Below are 20,531 nucleotides of genomic sequence, written 5' to 3' on the forward strand. Positions count from 1 at the left end.
AATAGTTCCATAATTGAAATAAAGCAAAATTATTATTGTTGTTGTTACTAATAAATATTGTTATTATTGTTATTATTGCTATTATTAACAACAACGAGGGAATAAAAAAGAGAAGAATAAAACCCAAGAAACATAAATGATGCACAGTACAGTTGCTCACCACCCACTGACTGATGCCCAGCCCATTCCTGAGCAGCAACTGTCCCCCCAGACAACTCCTCCAGTTTATATACTGGTCATGATGTTCTACAGTATGGGATATCCCTTTGGCCAGTTTGGGTCAGCTGTCCTGGCCATGCTCCCTCCCAGCTTCTTGTGCAGCTCCTCACTGGCAGAGCATGGGAAACTGAGAAGTCCTTGACTTAGGGTGAGAGCTGCTTAACAACAACCACCAAAACATCACTGCGTTACCGACATTATTCCCATACTGAACCCAAAGCACAGCACTGTACCAGCTTTTAAAAATAAAATTAACTCTGTTGCAGCTGTAAACAGGTCATGTGCCTATGTCCCTCCAACTCTCTCTTGACTTGCTGAAAGAAGCAGAGGCTCAGAAAACAGAGTCAGCTGTGAGAGACCACCTAGGAGGGCATAAACCTTTATGTCCCACCATTCAGAGAAAGCTTTGTATTAAAATTTGGATTGAAAGAAAGCAAATTTTTCCAATTGTCTGCCATGGCAGAGATGGTCAGCTGTGGAAGTCCATCCTTTCTTGCAAAAAAAACCACTGTATGTCATGCACTCCCCATTCTTATTTCTCCCTCACACCCACCTGCAGCAATGTCAAGGCAGTGAGGTTGTTGTGTTAACCCTAAAACACTGGTATTTCAGCTCCTGGTATGCACAGACTTTAGAGTGTTGAATTCTTGGACACCCATCCTCTCTACAACACCTTGCAGGAGTCACTAGCAGGGAAATCCCTCTGCTTGATGCATATACACTGCAGAACCAGTATCACCCTCAGAGGATTTTGGCAGGCCTAAGAGGCGCTGCTCTCCAGTAGTTGTTAGACAAGAGCATGGGCTGAGCACCCTGAGATGACTGTGAGGTGAAAATATCAGAATAAATATTCAGAAGACTGCTGGAGCCTGCCAATCAGATAGGAGAGGATGAAAACACATACTGCTGCTCCAGCTCAGTCGTGATGTGAAAATGCTGGGGAGTGAACACAGACCTTGCCTGACGGAAAGCAGCATGACCCACTCACAATCCCATGGGAATTCAGTATGATCATGTCACGATGACAGCACATCTCCTTGCCAGATGTGTGTCAGCCACAGCTGCACATGGGCTTCATTTGGATGGGTGCTAGGCCAGGCAGACTTGTTACAATGCAGTTACACATCAGGGTGTGACAGGACCAGGAACACAGGGTATCAAGCCACAGATTCATAACAAGGTAAGTGTTCAGATTTTCCTAAAACGTACATTTCAAATTGTGACCCTCAATATCCTGGGCCACTCAGCAATACAATGTAGAAAGCCAACAAGTCCCCCAGAGCAGAACCCACTGTGCAGCTGCAGTCTGCCCTGCTTCATTGTGCAAGACTGCTCAGCAAACACAAGGACGTGTGGAACTCAAGGGCAAACACAGGCCAGAGCAGTGGGTCTGGGTTAATGAGTAAACAACAATGTCACAACACTGCAGAGATCAGTTTGCCTGTCCCACATAGGCTGATGTTAGGGAGGTCTCACACATTTGAGATACCCTCCCTAACCTCACAGCAGGTCCCAGACACCAGAGCCTCTTGCCTCTGATAAAGGCCAGCATCTCTTGCAGAAAAATAACCTGGACACTTAGCTCCTTCCACTCCTTTGACTCTGAAACAAGGATCTCTATCCCAAAACCTTAATACTGACCTCCCACAGGTAGTTATTTTCCACTGCCAGTCCTTGAGCCCAGCATACCCTCTGTCTCCTACAGTCCCTACATGCCTGCCTGCAGGCTGGGCTCCAGCCTGCACCTGCTAACCCAGCCCAGGATGCACAGGAGGACACAGCCTTTAGGGCAGGGTGACCATGGCCAGGTGGTCAGTGGTCCCAGCTCCAGCTGCAACAAGGGAGTGAGGCATGGCCAGCCTGCCAGAGCTTGAGTACAAAATGTCCTGTGTCCCACAATGAGGACAAAACTCCAGGGTGAGGAGAGATCGTTTCTGCTTCTCTTCAGGAAGGCCAGAGCACTGAAATAACCATAAGCCTCAGTCCCACTGCAGTGACAAGCTGAGGCATTTGATCCTCTCCCAGGGATGCAAATCCCACAAGATGGAGAGACAGTGAACTGTTCTGTGCCTTGAGCAGAGACTTCCACTGCAATGTGCAGGTCCTTAGCAGCAGTTTGCAAGGGGACAGGATGAGTTCCTGGCTGTGCAGGTGCTTCAACAAGAGAATACCTGGTTCTGCTGTAAGAGCAGTTGCATGGAGCTCTGCTGGCAGCCAGCTACAGGATTGCAGCTTATTTCTTAATCAAAATGCTCAATTCTGCAAATAACATAAGGGAAATGCAGCTTAAAACTACAGATTCTGCTCTATCTCCTGCTCATAGCAGCCCCAAGATAGACACATGGCCACAAACACAGAGCCAGCACTTACTACAGTGAGCATTTGCAACAGCTTGCGATTTATGGGAGCAAATTAGCCGCAGGGCCATCTGTCCTCCCCCAGACCACTGGCCTGCTCCTTGCCGATCCTTGAGAGGATGTGTATCAAATTACTTACTCTTTTTGTTGTTTTGTTTTTAATTAAATAAATGTGGGAACCACAGGTGGTGGAGCAGAGGACAGTAACCCTCTCAGCAACAGCATCTGCAGGCCAGCAGTGCCCCACCACGTGTGTGGGACTGAGGGCAGCCTGACCCCAGACCCACCCAGGGTCTGCCAGCCCACATGGTCACCCCACTGCTCCCTGCTAATACCAGGCTTGCTCTTCATGCCAGTAGGACATGAAGTACCACAGCTGGTCTGGCTTGACAAAAAACAGCAAGTCCTTCCTCTGCACCCAGACTCTTTCAGTTTAGACATTTACCATGGGGGTAGTCCAAAGCAGGAACTTTTTATCAACACCAAAAACCCATCCCTGTGCCTCACTGCTGGCCAACCAGCAGGAGAAAGGAGCCCACCATGGCCAAAGTGTAGAGCACTCTGGGTTCATGGCTACTCTGGCATTTTGCCTAGTGTTGTCCGGTGCCCAGCAGGACAGGAACTCATAGTTCATGGGACATTGGACCTATGAAGAGGAAGTACAGCATTTTAACTTTTTAGCCTGGCTTTCTTTCTCTGAAGAGTCACGTCCCATTTCTCCCGGCCCAGAGAGGAGGAATTACACAAGTGCCTTAGCCAGGCTCACAGAACTGGGCTCAACCCTATCTGTTGCTTTGCAAAAGAGACAAAAAAAAAAAAAATTCTTTAAGGAAAACTTCCCATTGTTCAGTGGCTGGGATCCCCAGTGAGCAATAGGGCAGCTGGTCAGGAAGGACAAACTTTGCTGCTGCAGATGCATTGATGCAGTATCGGCAGCAATGCTCACTTGCAGGGCACACCAACAGCTCCCTCTGTGGCCATGGGACACCCAGAACATTTCAGAGCCAGGTTTTGTCCCTCTTTCCTGTTTCCTACAAGGCTGGGGAGCCCAAGCCAGCCTGCCCACTAGCACAGCGTGGATGCTCACCTTTGACAACAGGGAACCTACGCACCTCATCATGGAGAGAGCCACCACCTGTGTTTTAATTACATCCCTTTCCCAAACACTGAAGCATCCCTCACACACAAGCACCACCACTGCCTGGCCATGCTGATGTCCAGCCTTTTTAACCCATGGCTGTCCTCATGTCCTTCTCTCCACAGCCAAGGAGATGCCAAGACACTTGTAAAGTGCTGGGCAGTGACATTCATCGCACTGCTGAAACCACCAGGACAGCAATGGAAAAGTTTGTGGTTATTACTCATACAAATAAAAACAAAGGTTGCAAATGATGAAAAATTAAAAGTGTATCACTGGGTTAAGTAAAAATGTTACAATATGGCCTCCTTAGCCTCCCAATATGTTTTGCCTTGGGCAACCTTTTCCAGCAATGGCTGGTATTTATCAGCAAAAAGATACAGTTATTGCATTTGGGTTTTTCAAATAATTGAGTAATTTAATCTTTTAAGTGCCTCTGAGATCACTTGCTGTAATTAAAGACAGAAGACGAATGACTGAAGTACAAGAGCATCGGAGGACTTTAAAAATGAACATGTCCTTGACTGCATCTCCTGTTCATTTATGTAACGATGATCCCACATTAATATGACTAAACAGATAAAAGGAGAAAATAATAAGACCTTGGTTGCGTTATTTTTCTTCCAGCCCAATAATAATAATATATCATCAGCCAGAGGCATGTGCCCGTGAATACCAAGCAGGAGCAACCACATGCGCCAAGAGCAGGACCCCGCCGCCTCCTGCTGTGAGGTGCAAGGAAAGGCAATATCCGCTCATGGATCCTGCAGCAATGTGGCAGATAAATGAGTTACAAATGTCTATAAAATTCACAAACTTGCATCAGAAGTGGACTTAAAAGCTCAGCAAGTACTGGAGAGGCAGCTGCAACATTGGCAGTTTCCTTTATGAGCACTTATTTTCTTAGCTTTTGGAAATAAGATCCATCTAATCCTGGTGGAGAAGGGGAGGCAGAAGGGTTGCTACCAAGTGAAAACTATCGACAAAAAAATCTGTAAGGCCTGTAAACAGTATTTCACCTTCTAAGAAATCTATATGCCTTGACATACTTCGGTCATACCTTGGTATTCAGCTCCCCACTGCATAGCCCAAGTGTTTATAAATAAGTGCCTGAAGGGGGAAGAAGGGGTGATGAGAGAGCTGCAGCTCGCTCTGCTCCATCCTTCATGCAGCACCAAGTGCCAGGGCCACGCATGTCCCAGACTGGAGAAGCAGCAGCCTTGCACCCCTCAAGTCATCCTCCAGGCTACCCAGAGAGGCTGCAGCCTGCTGGGAAACCCTCCTCACCCTCTTGCTCCCCTCCCTTTCCTGGCAGGGCAGCTGATGGCCTCCAGCTCAACTGCACTATTGCCAGACTACAAAACTTTGCCACCTCGTAAAACTTTACAGCGCAGGTAGTTTATACCATTACACCTCTTGAACTGAACATCAGCCAATTCACAGTTTCCTCTGGCGGGAGGAAAACCAGATTTCTTGGGTCAGGTGCTGTGTTTGTGCAGTCCCGCTGGTTTAGAGAGCTGCTGAGGGCCTTTTACAGAGCCCTGAATGCAGAAGGCAGCAATGCACTGACCAGCTCAGTGCTGAGAGCCAAACTACTGTTTCAGCCAGGATCTCACCAGGACATGCTTTTCCTCCAGGTCCCAGCACATGTCCCGCTTGGGAGGTGTTGCTCCAGCTTGGAAATGCACCTCCTAAGGCACAGCCCCAGGGGAACCTCTGGTTTGGAATCTCCTGAGAACCAAGCAGGTGGAACTGAAAAGTCACGACCAAGGTGCTCTCCTCCCCTGCAAGGAATGATGCCATGAAAAACATCAGGGAGAAGTCCATCATACGTCCCAGATTACAGGGGAAATGTTAAAACTCACCCTTCCCCATGAAAAAAAAAACAACAAAACCTAAATCCCCCAAAAACCTAGAGCTCTCTGTGTTACTCTTAAGAAGAAACAATTTCTACTAAAAGAAAAGAACTAAAGTTCAAACTAATCCCACTGGCTGTGAATTTGCAGCATTTAGAAAACATCACTGCTGTAATTCCCACTGCTTTGCTCAGTGCTGGAGACTGACCACCTCTCCTGCATCTCAGACTCCCATGGGTCTCCTACAATTTGGGCCACATTTGGATGACCTCAAGAGAGCTGGGATCAGATAATGAGGCTTCACCATGTTGTGAGTAATTCTTGTGACAAAAAGATGGCTTTTGACAGTTAAATTCCTCATGTAGAAGGTGTATCATTTAAAGAGGTGTATCACTGAGGGACAAATATGGGAAATACAGGGAAAAAAATATTTTTTAACAAAGAATATTCCAAGTCCCATGGTCCATCCCCACTGAAGTGGGCTGCTCACTCTGCCCCCAGGATAAGAAGCCTGGACTCGTGCTTGTGCTTTTCTGCCTTGTTTCATTAGTATTTTCCCTGGTTTCTCTCTGCCTCACTGGTGCTTTTGCTGCTCCTCAGAAACAGAGAAAGCATCACAAAATAATAGCCAGCAAAATGTCAGCACCCACAAGCATCCTGGTTGCAGGCTGCTGTTATTTCAACTTTAGGATTTCTTAAAAATCTTAATTCTTCTCAGAACTGCCTGACAGTGGTGTTTCTGTTCAACACATGAAGCAAAGTAAAAGGCTCTGATACACTGGGCCCTGACACTTTCTTCTCACCTCATTTATCCTTTTTTTCAATCTCTTATAAAGGGTGGGCTTTACAAGAAGGGTGGGCTTAACAAGAAGGGTGGGCTTAACAAGCCTGCCCCAGCCATAGCCTTGAGGGGGATGAGGAGGGATGGTTTGGCAATTCATGAGTGGCACATCAAAGACAGGAAGAGCTTTCCCTTTTCTTTTCCATTCCTCTTTTTCTTGGCTTTGCTTGAGCAAAGAAGGAACAGGATTGAACTTTCCTTGCCTAAGCTAAAGCCTGCCACCTAGAACAGACTTCTTCACCCTGAATAAGGGAATTTTCACCTCAGTGGTCTCTGCAAGCAGAATGAACATACTGAGTTTTCTAAGTGACATGAAAGCAACACATACAATGCAAGGAGAAAAAGGCAAGTTGTGTGTTTAAACATGCTGAGACTTGTATGGTCCCCGTTCTGTTCATTGGGTTTGTCCTGTTCTGCTCCCATTTCCCTTAATCTTGACATTTACTCTCCTTAGGATGTTTAACAACGATGCCGCAAACAGACTGCTTAGTGCTGAACAATGCTGACAAAATCCCTGAGGCCTGGGAGTAACTCTACTGGAATAGAAGAGTTTTCAGATTTACTGCAGTGTTACTGTGAAATGAACTATTGCACCAAAGCACTCTTAAATTGGTATGGTTACTTCCACAGACTTTCTAAACAGTCCCTTTAAAAAATAAATGAAAAAAAAACTCTCAAATAACAAAAACCCTCCAAACTCATAGGTCTGTTGGAAAAACATCTGTTTAGCCACAGGCCCCAGAAATCTCCAACAAAAGTTAGAGTTATTTCTGTGTCACTGGAAAAACAAACAGCAACACAAACTCCTTGCAGAGTTATCACAACAGCCTCTCCTGAGATACTCTGTACTTCATGCTGCAGGCAAAGAAACTGGACAGATTAAACAGTAAGATCATGTTACAATTTGTTACATTCAGTATCTTTATTTCACTTCTGTGATTGTTATAAAAACAATATAACATTCATCCTGTCATTTAGCAAAGACATCCCTCCCACAGTCACTCTGCACAATCTTTTCAAGAAATAAACCAGAAGCTTTGCACACATGTCACAAAAATATTTTGAACAGATACAATGTTTAATCTGGAGCACAGAGAAAACTGGCAACAACATTTCATTCTATAAACAAGTTAAAAATCAAGAAAGCAGTCTACCTAAAAAAACTGCAAGCTGAGCATGCCGAGTCTTGTTCTTCAGAAAACAAACCACCAGCTACCACCAAGCTGACTTTGCAGCCCGAGCAGGGAGCCTCCTGTGCTCAAAGTCCATGCTGCTGCCTGCATTTCTGCTCAGGATGCACAGATGGAGTCAGATCACTGCTCTCATGTGGGCACTGAAGGCAGCAAGTGCCCCACAGCAGGACCAAAGCAGGTGATTGCCACATCGGTTTGCGTAAGCACACCTTGGACAGGTACCCAACCTTTGCCTATTCAAAGACTTGTTAGTGAAGAGTGATTTTTTCAAGACAATTGACAGGGAACTTGCACTGTCCCCTGATTACATAAAATAAGGCAGATTCCAGAGGCAAAACCATACCATTATCTCCATCAGAACGGCCCATCATTGCGCAATTTGTTGGCCCAGGCAGCACCACAGGCAGGATGCCTGGGAGAACGCTTTGGCAACCACTGTGCCCTGCTCAAGCCAGCTGTGTTCTGCAGTGATATTTAAAACCTCTTCTGAAGGCAAACTACGCCAAAGGCTGTGTTAGTTCCATGGGTCATAGCTCCATGAGTGGATACGATCACACAGCAACAAATCCCAGTATACCTACAAATTAGCTATCCAGCTGGTGCCATCTGCCTGTCGGTGGTTACATATCACCCAGCCTCTATGGGAAGAGCCTGCCGTGTCTCCTCCGTGCTGGGAATGCTGTTTCACACGTTGTGCTGCGCCTGGGCCATGCCACAGCTCCCAGCAGCAGCTGCAGGGGTGGGAACTGCTCGTGAAGCATCAGCTCAGGCCAGTGTCCATCAGCTCTGTGCCCATGGCACCTGTGCTCTTCTGGATTTGCCCTGGCCAGACTCCCCGAGTCCCCTCAAACCCCAGGGAGGCAGGTACAACCCAGGTACACCTGGCTCCTCAGAAACATCAGGCCCCGACGTTTGGCCAACAGCAAAATACACACCACACACACACACACACGCGTACAAAACACACGAAGCGGGCATGACCCAGGTACAGCTCGTGCTAAATGAACGTCACTTTTTGTTACGTACTGCAAAGGCAGCTGGCAGCTGGCATAACGTATTGCACGGTGATTCATTGTCGTGCCAGGGAAAAGCCATTCCACATTTCATACATTCAGGGAGAGCTATTTCTTCATAATCCTCAGTGCACCAGGCACCAGCATATAAATATACAGCAGTTTGAAATGTTCTCTTCCACAGCAAGTCCTATCAGACTATAAATAATTTTTATACACATTTTTAATACTTCATCACTTACCCTGAGATGTGCACCTTAATTTTGATACCAAAATATACATAATTGCAGAGAGAGACCATTTAAAGACTGGAATTGGAGGAAAAATATATTAATCATTATGAGAAGATACTAATTCTCTTTTTCTTCTATACATTATTTAAGAAAAAATATAATCTTAAGTTAAAAATTAAAATCATATCTCATATGCAAGTTTCAATTTACAGTATAGAGTCAGAGTGTTCAGGTTGAAAGGAACCCTGGGAGGCTATTTAGTCATCTTCTAGTAATCTAGTAGATAAACATCACATTTAATACAGCATAATCAGCTTTAGTAGATAAATAATTCTTGATTAACACAGAGCACATTTCTTCTAAAATGTTCTTTCCAGTGAGTGACATTGTTCATGTAACAATAAAAATACAATTACAGCTGAAGGCAATGCAGGCCTAGGGTTAGAGAGCAGAGAAAAATGACTGTACTGCTTTACATTGAGGACCCTCTGAAAGCAGCAATTCACAAGGCAGGCAAAATGACACAGGGTTTTTTCTCCCATTCTCTCTCTATTTCTACTAATAAACAATGGCACTAACATTTTGCTATTTTATCTTGTTGAGAGAAGAACAAGAAGCCCTCAGACATCCAGAAATACTTTGGGATGAAATGCTGCCAGGTCCAGTTGCTCAAAGGAGAACCTCCAGCCAACCTGCGAGAGGTTTGGCCCAAACAGCTCCAGTCTCGGACCCTGGCAGCAAAAAATGCTGCACTATTACACCAAAATGCTGGCTTTTACAGTCTCTGCACTCAACACAAAGAGCATGCAGAGACCATCCCTGATAAGTTACCACAAGTTTCCAGCAGGTAAGTAGCCGAGCAGCAGCAGTGGCAGCTGAATTCAACTGGCTGTGATAAGTCTAGAAACAGAGTGTCCCAGCTGTGCCATGACCCTGGGTACAGGGCAAGAGAGCACAGGCTCAGAAACACAGCTTTCTGCCAACTTAGACAATGAAGACATCCCAGTTCCTGCTCCTTGCCTTTTTTTTTCTGAGCAAATCAAAGGGAAGACCTTTCATCTTTCCCATCTCTTCCCAGCTGATGGCATGACCCCTGCAATCCCTGGATATACCCCTACTATTTACCCCCCTGAGAAAGACACAGAAAGACACAGTTCCTTTAACTGAAGTTCCCCAATGGCAGCCTGAAGTCAGACATAGTCTCAATACTAGGTAACTGATTTACCAAGAGCTCCCAGCAGTACAGACTCACTTCCCCCTATTCTTCCTCCTGCATCTGCTTTAGGAAAGGAGTTAATCTTTCCTCGGCACTGCTTTTTGCAACTCTCCTCCATCTTTCTTCTCAGTCATATTCTCTGCTCCAGTTAGGGTCTATTTCTGGTTAAGAAACATCAGTGTTAAACCCTAATTTGGAAAACTAAACTCTTGTTTCATCCCAGTCTTGGAGAATTTGACATTTAGGCTCTTCCATCACACCATGTTTTCAAAACTTTTCACCAGTTCAGTGAGGCAAATCCAAGAAGGGGAAAGCATCTGCTCAACAAAAGGTCCCAGGCAAAGTTGTGAGACAACTCCAACCACAGGAATCAGGGACTGGTTATAAACCAAAGATACTATAACAGAGTAAATGATTTCTGGAAGCCATATGCAAGCAATAGCTTTTCAATGTCATTATCCTGCAGTATCAGGCAATGTAAATCCCTTCCTAATGCTGAAGCATTCTTATTTCAGATTTCCCAAGGGGATCTAAGAAAAAGATGGGTGATGTATTTAAAGGAGAAACTCTATTTATACCTTCTTTCTACCCTCTTGGAGTAGTAAGTAATGAAGAATATAGTAACAATAAAAGCAACAAATACGAAAGAGATAAAGGCTAATAATGATTTTCTCGTTCGGAAGAAGCGGCATTCAGAACATGAGGCAACCTCTTCTGGACACAGCAACTCCGGAGTTTCAGGACCAGGAAAACCATTATTGCCAATTATTTCCCTGTAATGTTTCAGAGAAGGCTTTGGTTCGTACTGATTCGCAACATAGCTGTAGAGACCATACTTAGGAGCAGTCTTGTCGTTAAAAGAATAGACAAAATATCCTTGAAGGTTAACATCATCCAAGGTGTAAGCTGCAAAAGAAAACAAAGGGTTGAAGAAATGAATCAATGTCACTTTGCATTCAAGAGCAGTACCATATGCCCCTGTGTAAAGGAGGGGCAGGGAAATGTTAAACCCACATCTGCACTTCTCCTCTCCAAAATTAGGTACGGTACACGTACATGTACATCTGTGAAGTGTTTCTCATAAAAAGTGAGAATCTGTCAGCTACTGCCAGACAGTGTGATCTGTGAGGATCCTGCAATTTATTTCCTTGTGCTTGGTAAACACAGCTGTGAGTGCCTGACTGTGTTTAATGATCAGCATGGAGCCTATCATGAAAAGACGGCTCTCTTTATATGGAGGAATACAGGCTTTGGGTTTCCTTCCTCTAGTTTTCTGCAGCCCGCTTCTCTGATTGCTCCTTCTCCATTGCTGGGCACGTCCTGATGGGGACAGTCAAGGAACAGAGGACATCAGGCTGCACTTCTCACTAGCAAAGGCACAGTGACACCAGAAAAATTGCACAGCCATGCTGAGGTTGTGTACCGGGATATCACCGGTGCAAGGGGAAAGTTTATGCAAAGCCCTCTCTTGTTATTAACCCACATTTCTGATCCAAGATGACCTGTATTTGTCTTTACTGAGAACATGTCCACAATCCGTACTGCTAACTCAGCTACTGGAAGAGGCCCAGCAGTTGCAGTGCTAACCTTGAGCCATCCATCCTGCTTGACAAAAAAAAATCAATCCAAGGTAGTAAACACAAACTGTAATACTTTATCTCTCAAAAAAAAAAAAATTAACAAATTAAAGCAGATGAACGCAGAACTGAATTTTCATATGCTTCTGGAAACAATTCTTTCTGAAGCCACATGCAGGACTTTAGCACCTCTAACCCACTTTTCACATGCAAAATGAAAGAATATTTATGTGCTGCTGCCCAGGATAATTAACTAGTTGTGTTTGCAGAACTGCAGGTGGATTTAATGGTGTTACATAAATGGTAACTGCTGTTCTTTGTTTTCAACTGGCAAAGATGTACTTAAACAGAGTATAAAGCACTTCAAAATATGGCCTCAGTCCAAAGGGTCCCGTACTGTATCCTAGAATCATTTATCTGCACAAACCTGCTGGCTCCCCTGGAACAATGCAGGTGAGCAATATTACATGCACAAAAATTTCCACATGCAGTGCCTGAAACAAGCTGGAGGAAGAAGGCAGAATAGGGACTTTAAGGCCAGAGCATACATATACCAATCCCCCTATACACTGTGACACTGAGGTAAGGACACAAGATTTTTAATTCATCTTAGTTACTGCACAAGGTCTTGCAAAAAACGAAATGCAAGTCTTGGAGAAACCTGAATCAGTCATGATGCCAAGGTTATGTAATGACAAAATGGACAAAAGTACAATACCAGAGGGGGAGAAGGAAAAATGGAAAAGCTGATGGATCAAACACTACAGAGGAGTGTATGGTGTCTAAAGGTGGAGATAAAGCTTTATGAAAAGTATTATGGCTAGTTAGCAGAGACATATTTATCCATCACAAAGGTGGTGAAAAGACAAGAAAATAGGTTAAGCTGAAAAACACAGGAGCTATTTACAGGCTGGACAGAAGAGGGAGAAAGAAGTGACTGGGGAACAGTGGTACCAGAACAGTCCAAAGGGCAAAGTTCCATACAAAACAGAGGCATGTGTAGGTGTTCTTGCTAATGAGAACTGGGAGAAAAGCCCATATCCACAGACACTTTGCAAACAGATGTGCCAAGGAAACAAGCAATACAGAAAAAACCCAGTTTGAAACCACAAGTCCAAATATAGCCAAAATATATATTTTTAACTATAGATTTATAAAACATGCATCCAGTGCTACAAAATGCTGGAGAATGAACTCTTGAGCACTTAATATTGATGTTCAGTAATTTGTGAAAAAGGTGGAAATTAGTGAGGAGGAAGTTAAAGCCAGTGGTTAATAAAGTGGACAGGAATTGCCAGCCATCCTTCACTACCTATCAAAAGAGTGGAACAGATTATATAAAGCTTGATAAATATGAAATTTAGGAGATAATACAGGATGAATGCCAATCAGCTTAGCTTTATGAAAAATAAATCTTGTCAAAATATCTTGACATCTTTTTTTCCGAGATCAGCAGATCAATAAAAGTAATGATGTTTGATGTTATATACTTAGAGCTTTACAAAGCAAATGACTTGGTACTATATGGCATTTGGATCAAGAAAATAGAATGTTATGAGGTCAAGGGAAGCCCATAATAAAGATTTCAACTGGTCTCAAGTAGAATTAAGAAGTAACAGAACTAGAAGTCTAGAAATGTAATTTCAGGCAAGTAAGTGTCACAGTGTATGTATTTCTACCATGGTCATGCAGCTCGGCTTTTAGCACTAAGTTATTCATGATCTTAAATACATCAGCAACTTGAAATAAATGTAAAACTATTTCTCATGGTTTGCAAGTATCACAAAGATTAGAAACATACCCTAGCTAGTGTAGCAAGGTTTGCATAAACAAGCAGCAGGCATTTGAACATGACCAAATGTGAAGATGTCAAAGAACAAGCAGACCTACTTTTGAAGGGACAGTCATGCTTGGAGTGGGGGGCAGGAATCTGTAACTGAGTTTAAAATGTGAGTAAATCACCACAGAATCTGTGTAACCAACCTGCTGTTGTGGCCAAGGCCAACAGCCTGCTTGCATGTAGAAACAAAGAGGGTAAGAGGTTATGTTATACCTGCCTAAGTGTGGCGACAGGAACAGCATGCATAGGTCTGGGTTTATCCCTCTCATCAGGAACACCAGCACACAGGGAAAAAACTGAGTAACTCAGAGCTTTGAAATGATGTTTTACTGCAAGGGACACAAAGAACTTTGTCTGTGTTATCTATCAAAAAGATAAATGAGAGATGGCTTGTCTTGTGTCTGCTAACACCTACACAGGTAAAATACATGTGGAAATACACAACAAAATTGCTTAAAGCTGAAGTTAGAGCAATTAATAGTGTGATATATATGTGTGTATATATATATATATATATACACACACACACACTGTGAGGTGCCAAAGATTCTTCATCAGTAAAAATTATCTCATTTGTGTCTCGTACTTTTCTGAAAAAACAGCATGTGCTGTATGACAGGATGACTCAAAGTGCCTCCTTTTTGCCTTATAATTTATGAATCTTTGAGACAAAGAAAAAGACTGGTATGTGTTCTGAATAGCAGGAAACAGTCCAGGAAATGGCATAATGAGGTAGACAGCTGAATTATTATGAAGATCGCTGTTGGGTAAGATCACTGTTGGATAAGATACAGAGACAACTGAGGAACAGAACTCATACTCAGCCCTGAGGCACATCAGTGGAGAGAAGCAACAAAGCAAAACAACAGTAGAAGTACTATAAGATGAAAATCTGACTAAATACATGTGGAGCTACTCACATAACTTCTATTTAAATTTACTGAATCCAAAAATAACTTCATCTGCTGTCTTGGGCAGAATATAAGCAAGGTCAGTCTTCCTGACATTTAGTAACACCAATGAATCATAAATCAAGGGGGAAATTACCTGTTACACTATAGTAACATCTCATTTATGGAGTATTCTACAGAGGACATGTCTTTTAAAGTTAAACATACTCTATCACACAGTGTATACTAATAGTGGGATTTGTGACATAAACCATCTGTGCTTCCTTACCTTTTAAAGCTTCATTGATGTAATTCTGGATGTAATACACTCTCAGCTTATCGTGCACCATATTCTGGTCATCATCAATCCCATTAGCCATAATGTAAATTGGGACATCACCATACTTTGATTTCACCCACTTGAGCAATTTACGCAGTCCCCAGGGCACTACTGCAGCTCTGCTGGGAGAGTGAAGCCATGTGATGTCATTGATCATTTGAACTTCAAGGTAGTGGTCATATTTTACTGCATCTTCTTTCTCTGAGCCCACAAGGGTTGTAGTGTAGTGACTCAAGGCAAAAAAATCAAATGAGCCCCGTATTAATTTCTTTTCATCTTCTGAGAAGTAAGGCAAGTGGAAATTATACAGGTCAGCACCATTTATTCGGTGAAGCCACGCTCTCATCACCTCTGGGTAGTCTCCATTCCCAAAGATGGGCTCTGCAAGCCAACCAATGTCGAACTCTAAAATCCTGTCAGCAACTTCTTGGTCATTCCTGGAAAAGGGACAAGCTGGTTCTACCCAGTCAGCTTGCAAAGCTATAGATATTTTGCCCTTCTGAGATCTCCTGAATTCTTTGTCATAAACATGCCAGACTTTTGCATGGGCTTTCAATAGGTTGTGCCCTGCTGTGTATGTTAGGTTTTTCACAGACGGTTCATTCATGGTGATCCAGAATTTGACATGGTCCCCAAGACTTGTAAAGCAGAATCTGGCATACTCAACAAAAGCCTGAACAGTTCCTGTGTTTTCCCAAGCTCCATATTTGGCAAGAGAAACTGGAAGCTCTTGATTTTCAACCATAGGTTGCCATAAAGCAACAACAGGAGTTATGTTAACTCTGAGAAGTTCACTAGCAAAACACTGATAGTAATGTACAAGTGTGTGGTTGATTAGAGAAAGGTTACCTAAAGGAAGGATTAAAGACCATTTCAGTGAAAAATGGAAGTGTGTGACATGCATCTCTTGCAGAAGAGAGATCTGGAGCCTGATAGCAGCGAAGTCAACACAGTGACGCTTGCGCTTCGTGGCATAAACTCCATCCACTTTAATGAGCTTCTTTGTCTGGTGAACATCCCACACATAAACACTGGAGTCAAGGAACTGGGCGGGTGTCGTGTCTACCTAGGGAGAACAGGAAGCACACCAGATTCAAGCTGTTTGTTCTAGGTAGGTGGGAACATCATAACCATCAGGCACAGCCGAGTAAAAGAATATCCTAAGTCAAAACTTTGCATTCTGCATCTCTGTACTGGTATCTCGGGCCCATATGAATGAATGACTTTTCTGTTAACAAGTGATATCAGAAAAGTACCAGATCTATGTATCATTTTCACTCTACTTTTCAAACAAGCTTACGCTAATGGTCATCGTGTTTATGTCTTCTCTAAGCTGTTCCAGTTTCCAAAAGAAATAAGGGATTGCTCAGGGATAAGGCACTAAGCCTGCAACAGATCTCCAGAGAAGGAGATGTTCAGTGAAGACTACAGTAGTTTTTAAAATGTTCTTATTTCAAGATTAAGGATGGTCTACAGAGATACTGTCTGTTTTAAATTACAGTCAGTTTCAAGACCACTCCCTGAATGCAGGAAAAGAAATAATGAATACAACATCATTTCTGTGTTCTGTTCTATTCCTAACTATGATGAAAGATGAGTAATGCTCTGCACTTGATTTTTAGCAAAAATTCAGTTGACAAGCAAAATTTTTTCTTCTTGCTGAAGACATCCTTTTTTATTTAGTTCATACTGAAGTCATTTCAAAGTTATTTCAGCAGGCTGTTGATGTCTGAATCAATTTTTTTGGGCCTCTGAGTAAACCCACTATATGTTACTCCAACAGAAAATGCATTTCCCAGAAGGCTTTAGGGTTTCAGATGTCAGAACTGCCGATACGACACACAGTAACACAGTAAAAGATGAGCTTCTCAGGGTTGCTCAGAACTATACTTTCACTTTTTAATGAAAATCACCAGCACAGTAAGGACTAGAAAATGAAAAATTGAACTACTTATAATACTGCACAGTGTGAAATTTCCTCATTCATACTCTGCATAATTCTTTCTAGATCCAAACCACAGGATAGTGGTGCCATGGTCTTTATTTGCCCTTTTCTCTTTCTTCTTAATCTTTGGTGTGTGGTTTCCCCCTGAGTTCAGATTCCTTGTCCTGCCCTCTGTTTGAAAAGCAGGTGTCAGCCTACAACCAGTGTTCAACTTGTAGCTGAGGCTCTGCAGACTGTATAAAATCAGTTGCTGAAAATCAGTTGCTATTTTCTCCGGAGAGGTCAGTACTGTGCTTATAGAAGAAAGTAATAAAAAACAGCATGTCTGAGGGAAATTGCTTTTCTGGAGAATTGTCCCTTGTAGATTACTAAAGCATGCATTGCCACTAATACTGTGGGAACGTTGTCAAAACAGTTTTTCCACTGTGATGCATCTACAAATCAAACTACCTAAGCCTTACAGCACAAAATGTTTGAATGGCCTTTTGAAACTAAAATATTCAGCTTTGAAGGGTTTGGGTATGGGAGGGATTTTTTAGCTGTTGTAGGCTGACTGATTCCACAACGTTATAGTTGTTACTGACTCCAAAAGCAGCAATTCCATTTCCAATTCTTAATCTATCTGAGAGCTAGGAGGATGACTTGAATTTCCTTGGAAATTGGTGCATGAGGTAAGGAGGCTGCAGTATTTCTCAAGAGAACAAAGCCAAATCTTAGTTTTGGAGTGAGAAAAAACAAACAAGCTCCTCACATTCTAGCCTTAAGAAAGATTCTGCCTTTGTGAAAAATATAAATTAAGAATTCTGTTCTTGAATGAAGCCTTGTCTTTGGATTTACACCTCTTTACTGTGTTTAGAGAAGCTCTGCAACCCAGATTAGAATCCAAAAACTGCAGAGCCCAACAGTTAAAGTGATCATAATTCAGGTACAATTTTTACTCATGTTATAAAGTCTTATAATTTGAAAAATTCTCCCAAAGTATCAAATCAGTTCAAATAAAGACTGAGGGCCATGAACTAGCTAGGTTCCATGCAGGGGCACTGCAGGCCCTCATCAGACACAGTATGACATAAAATTAAAAACAAGGAATACAGAAATTTCATTTAAATCTAGTATTGTTCACTTCCTTTATTTATAAAATCTCTCTAAGAAAAGTACCAGGATGTATATGCATAAGATGTAGAAACATGCCAATGGAGTTTTGGGAGTTTTTAGGAAGTTTGCTAAAATATGTATTTTACCGTTTAGCAGATTTAATTGACTTCCTTTTGAAAAGAACTGATTTCCCATAACTGATCACAGATGTTCAGGGAAGACAAGCATCAGACTCCTTTCCATTTCCATACACTTCTCTAAAATGTTATTTATAGTGTCTCAATCTGACTGGTTCTCCTTGGTCACACACAGAAAGTCTGGTGAAGAATGAAAGACATGATGTTTGGCACAAAAGCCTTGTACCTGTCTCCTTGCAGCACTGTGGTAGTAGACATACACAGTGTGGCAAAGACACTCTGTTCAGCAAATACGTCACTGTGAACTTGTGCATTGATCTGGCTGGACAGCCTGTCGGCTTTATTATCAGACTCACCTGAATGTAGTTGTCAACAATTCCCCAAGCAAAGCCACAGGGAAAAATACCTTCTATGGGCTGGTTTTCAGGCAAAGGTGGGAAGCCATTTTTTTCTATAAGCTTTTGATAGAACAAGACAGAAGATTTGGGCATCAGCTTCTTGTCATGGCTTTGAAAATCAACATAGAACAGCCCACGTCGAATGCTGTAGCCCCTATGCCACTCAAAGCCATCCAGGAGGGACCAGACTGTGTAGCCAAACACGTTAACTCCGTCGTACCGGATAGCTGAGGAAAGAACAAACCCAAACTTATCACAGTGCTCATTTTTCCACAGTAAATTACACCCTATCTGCAATGCTTGCAGCATTACTGTGTAAGAACAATGCGACAGGTCAGATAACTATCTCAGGGCCTTCCTCAAAGCCTATTCAGGGAACATATTTCAGCTGCACTTGGGGAGCTGCCAGATTATGCTAGAAGGCAGCAGAAGAAACTGGCTTGGCTTTAAAGCAGCAAGATTTAGAACGAGAAGCCATGCAACAGTGGTTTGAGCAGCGCTGCTCGTCAGACGTGCCAAACCTCAGCCTTGGAGCAGAGCCTGACCCATCTGCAAAGAGCCAGTGACTGCCCTGCACTGCCCTCTGCTCTGTTCACACTGCAGCTCACTCACTCAGGGCAGGTGTTAGTGCAGCACTACCCTGTATGCAAACAAAGTTATACTCCTTTTCATCTCCTCCCCCTCCACTCCAAATACATACTGAGAAAAATCTGACAGCACATTTGGAGTGCACATGAATTTTTATTACTAGAGATTCCAAGCAGAAGTGATAATACAGAAAGACTCTGTTTATTTGGTAATTCTGTCTCTTTACATCTTTTATGGCACAGCATTTTCCAGTTCAAATATTTAAGGGTTTCTAAAAATATCTGCATGTTCTAGGTCAAGTGTTTGACTTTTAAAATCACCACATGCTTTGAAGGTTAATGTCGGGATCTACTGGTATCTGCTAGTTTTACCAGCATTATTACCAGATTCCAAATGATACTCACTTTTAGCTATATTAAACACTGAGATTCAGCAAAATGTTCCTGGGCAAGGCTCAGCTCCAGGAAAGCACAAAGGAGTGTGCTTATTCTAATTACATAATTAGACCCACCCTAATTCAGCAATGCATTTAAGCACATTCTTAAGCATTCTTTTGAACTGGTGTTTGGCTCTGTAGCCAGCAAAGTTTATCTTTATTACTCACCATTTTCTGTAAGCCCAAACTAGATACTGACTGAACATAATATTTACCAGCCTAGTAACACTGAAAGCGTTATTTCAGGCAAGCAGAATAACAAGGTCCTAATTTCCTGGCTTTACTAATGTACCTCATTACAATCAGTTATGAGGGACCACATGGATTCTTGATTGTAACCCTGTTTGAATCAATTAAAGGAACAATGTGGTTAAATAAGCAACAAATTTGGCCCAGTCTTTGTCAGAGGTCATGAGAAAATGTCTAAGGAAATGGAATATGTCTCCTCCTAAAGGCACCATTCTTTTGTGTTTGGCAAATGCCACTATTTTTCTAACCTCTGTGTGCACCCATGATGACATCTGCCATACAGTAGAGTAAAAGCCAGTACAGGTCCACAGTGTGAACCAGTCTCAGGAAGAACTTCTTTGAACAGCATCTCACCCTTCTGTAAGTCATCACACAGCACTCCCACACTTCCTGAGCACCTTGTAAAAATCCTCTTCAAATCCTTTTTAAAAAATGTATTAACTTTTAAGTGTCACCTAGGAAAGAAGCAACTCGAAAAATGTTTGAAAGTTCCAAGAAGTCTAGAAGTCTCAAACACCATATGCCACAAGGATTGCATATTACTGGGAAACCACAATGAAAATTAATGTATCTCTTCTTTTCTCTTTTCTCCTTTTCTTTTCTCTTTTTTTCTTTTCTCTTTCGTTTTCTTCTCTTTTCATTTCTTTCCTCTTTCTTTCTGTGTATGTTTCTCCTTTTTCCTTTATGTCTGTTGGTGACTAAACGGGACTGACTGAAACCTAGACTGTCCTTGCTTCTGAAACTGAGTAGCCTTGTCCATACTACCACTGCAAGTGACTCCTGATCTGAGCAATGCCCCAGAGTATGCCTACAAGTGTGATACTGTACAGACCAGAACTCTGCCAGAACTGGGTTAGAAATTATACAGCAGTTCAGCTCATGCCCTGTTTGGCTCAATAGTATAGAAGCTGTACAAGGAAACATGGCAGACCTGTAAATATCAAATACAGATCTTTAAAACCCTCCTGCT

The 20,531-nt window shown here is 42.7% G+C and overlaps 1 protein-coding gene across 7 annotated transcripts in view; it reads right to left on the reverse strand.

Annotated features, from left to right (window-relative positions):
• Positions 1 to 7,314: 7,314 nt before the first annotated feature.
• Positions 7,315 to 20,531, reverse strand: part of KL (klotho) — a 49,001-nt gene continuing 35,784 nt past the window's right edge. For 2 of the 7 annotated variants that reach the window (XM_086881607.1, XM_023947356.2), the window contains exons 3-5: positions 18,247 to 18,515; positions 14,663 to 15,779; positions 7,315 to 10,972 (exon numbers count right to left, since the gene is read on the reverse strand). In XM_086881607.1, coding sequence (XP_086737733.1) covers positions 10,635 to 10,972; positions 14,663 to 15,779; positions 18,247 to 18,515 — 1,724 coding nt within the window. In that variant the 3' untranslated portion in view covers positions 7,315 to 10,634. The other 5 variants (XM_086881605.1, XM_086881604.1, XM_086881609.1 and 2 more) reach the window with 5 other exon arrangements.

The sequence above is a fragment of the Cyanistes caeruleus genome, chromosome 3 (genome assembly GCF_971803275.1).
Source record: "Cyanistes caeruleus chromosome 3, bCyaCae1.hap1.1, whole genome shotgun sequence".
NCBI classification, from domain to species: Eukaryota; Metazoa; Chordata; class Aves; order Passeriformes; family Paridae; genus Cyanistes; species Cyanistes caeruleus.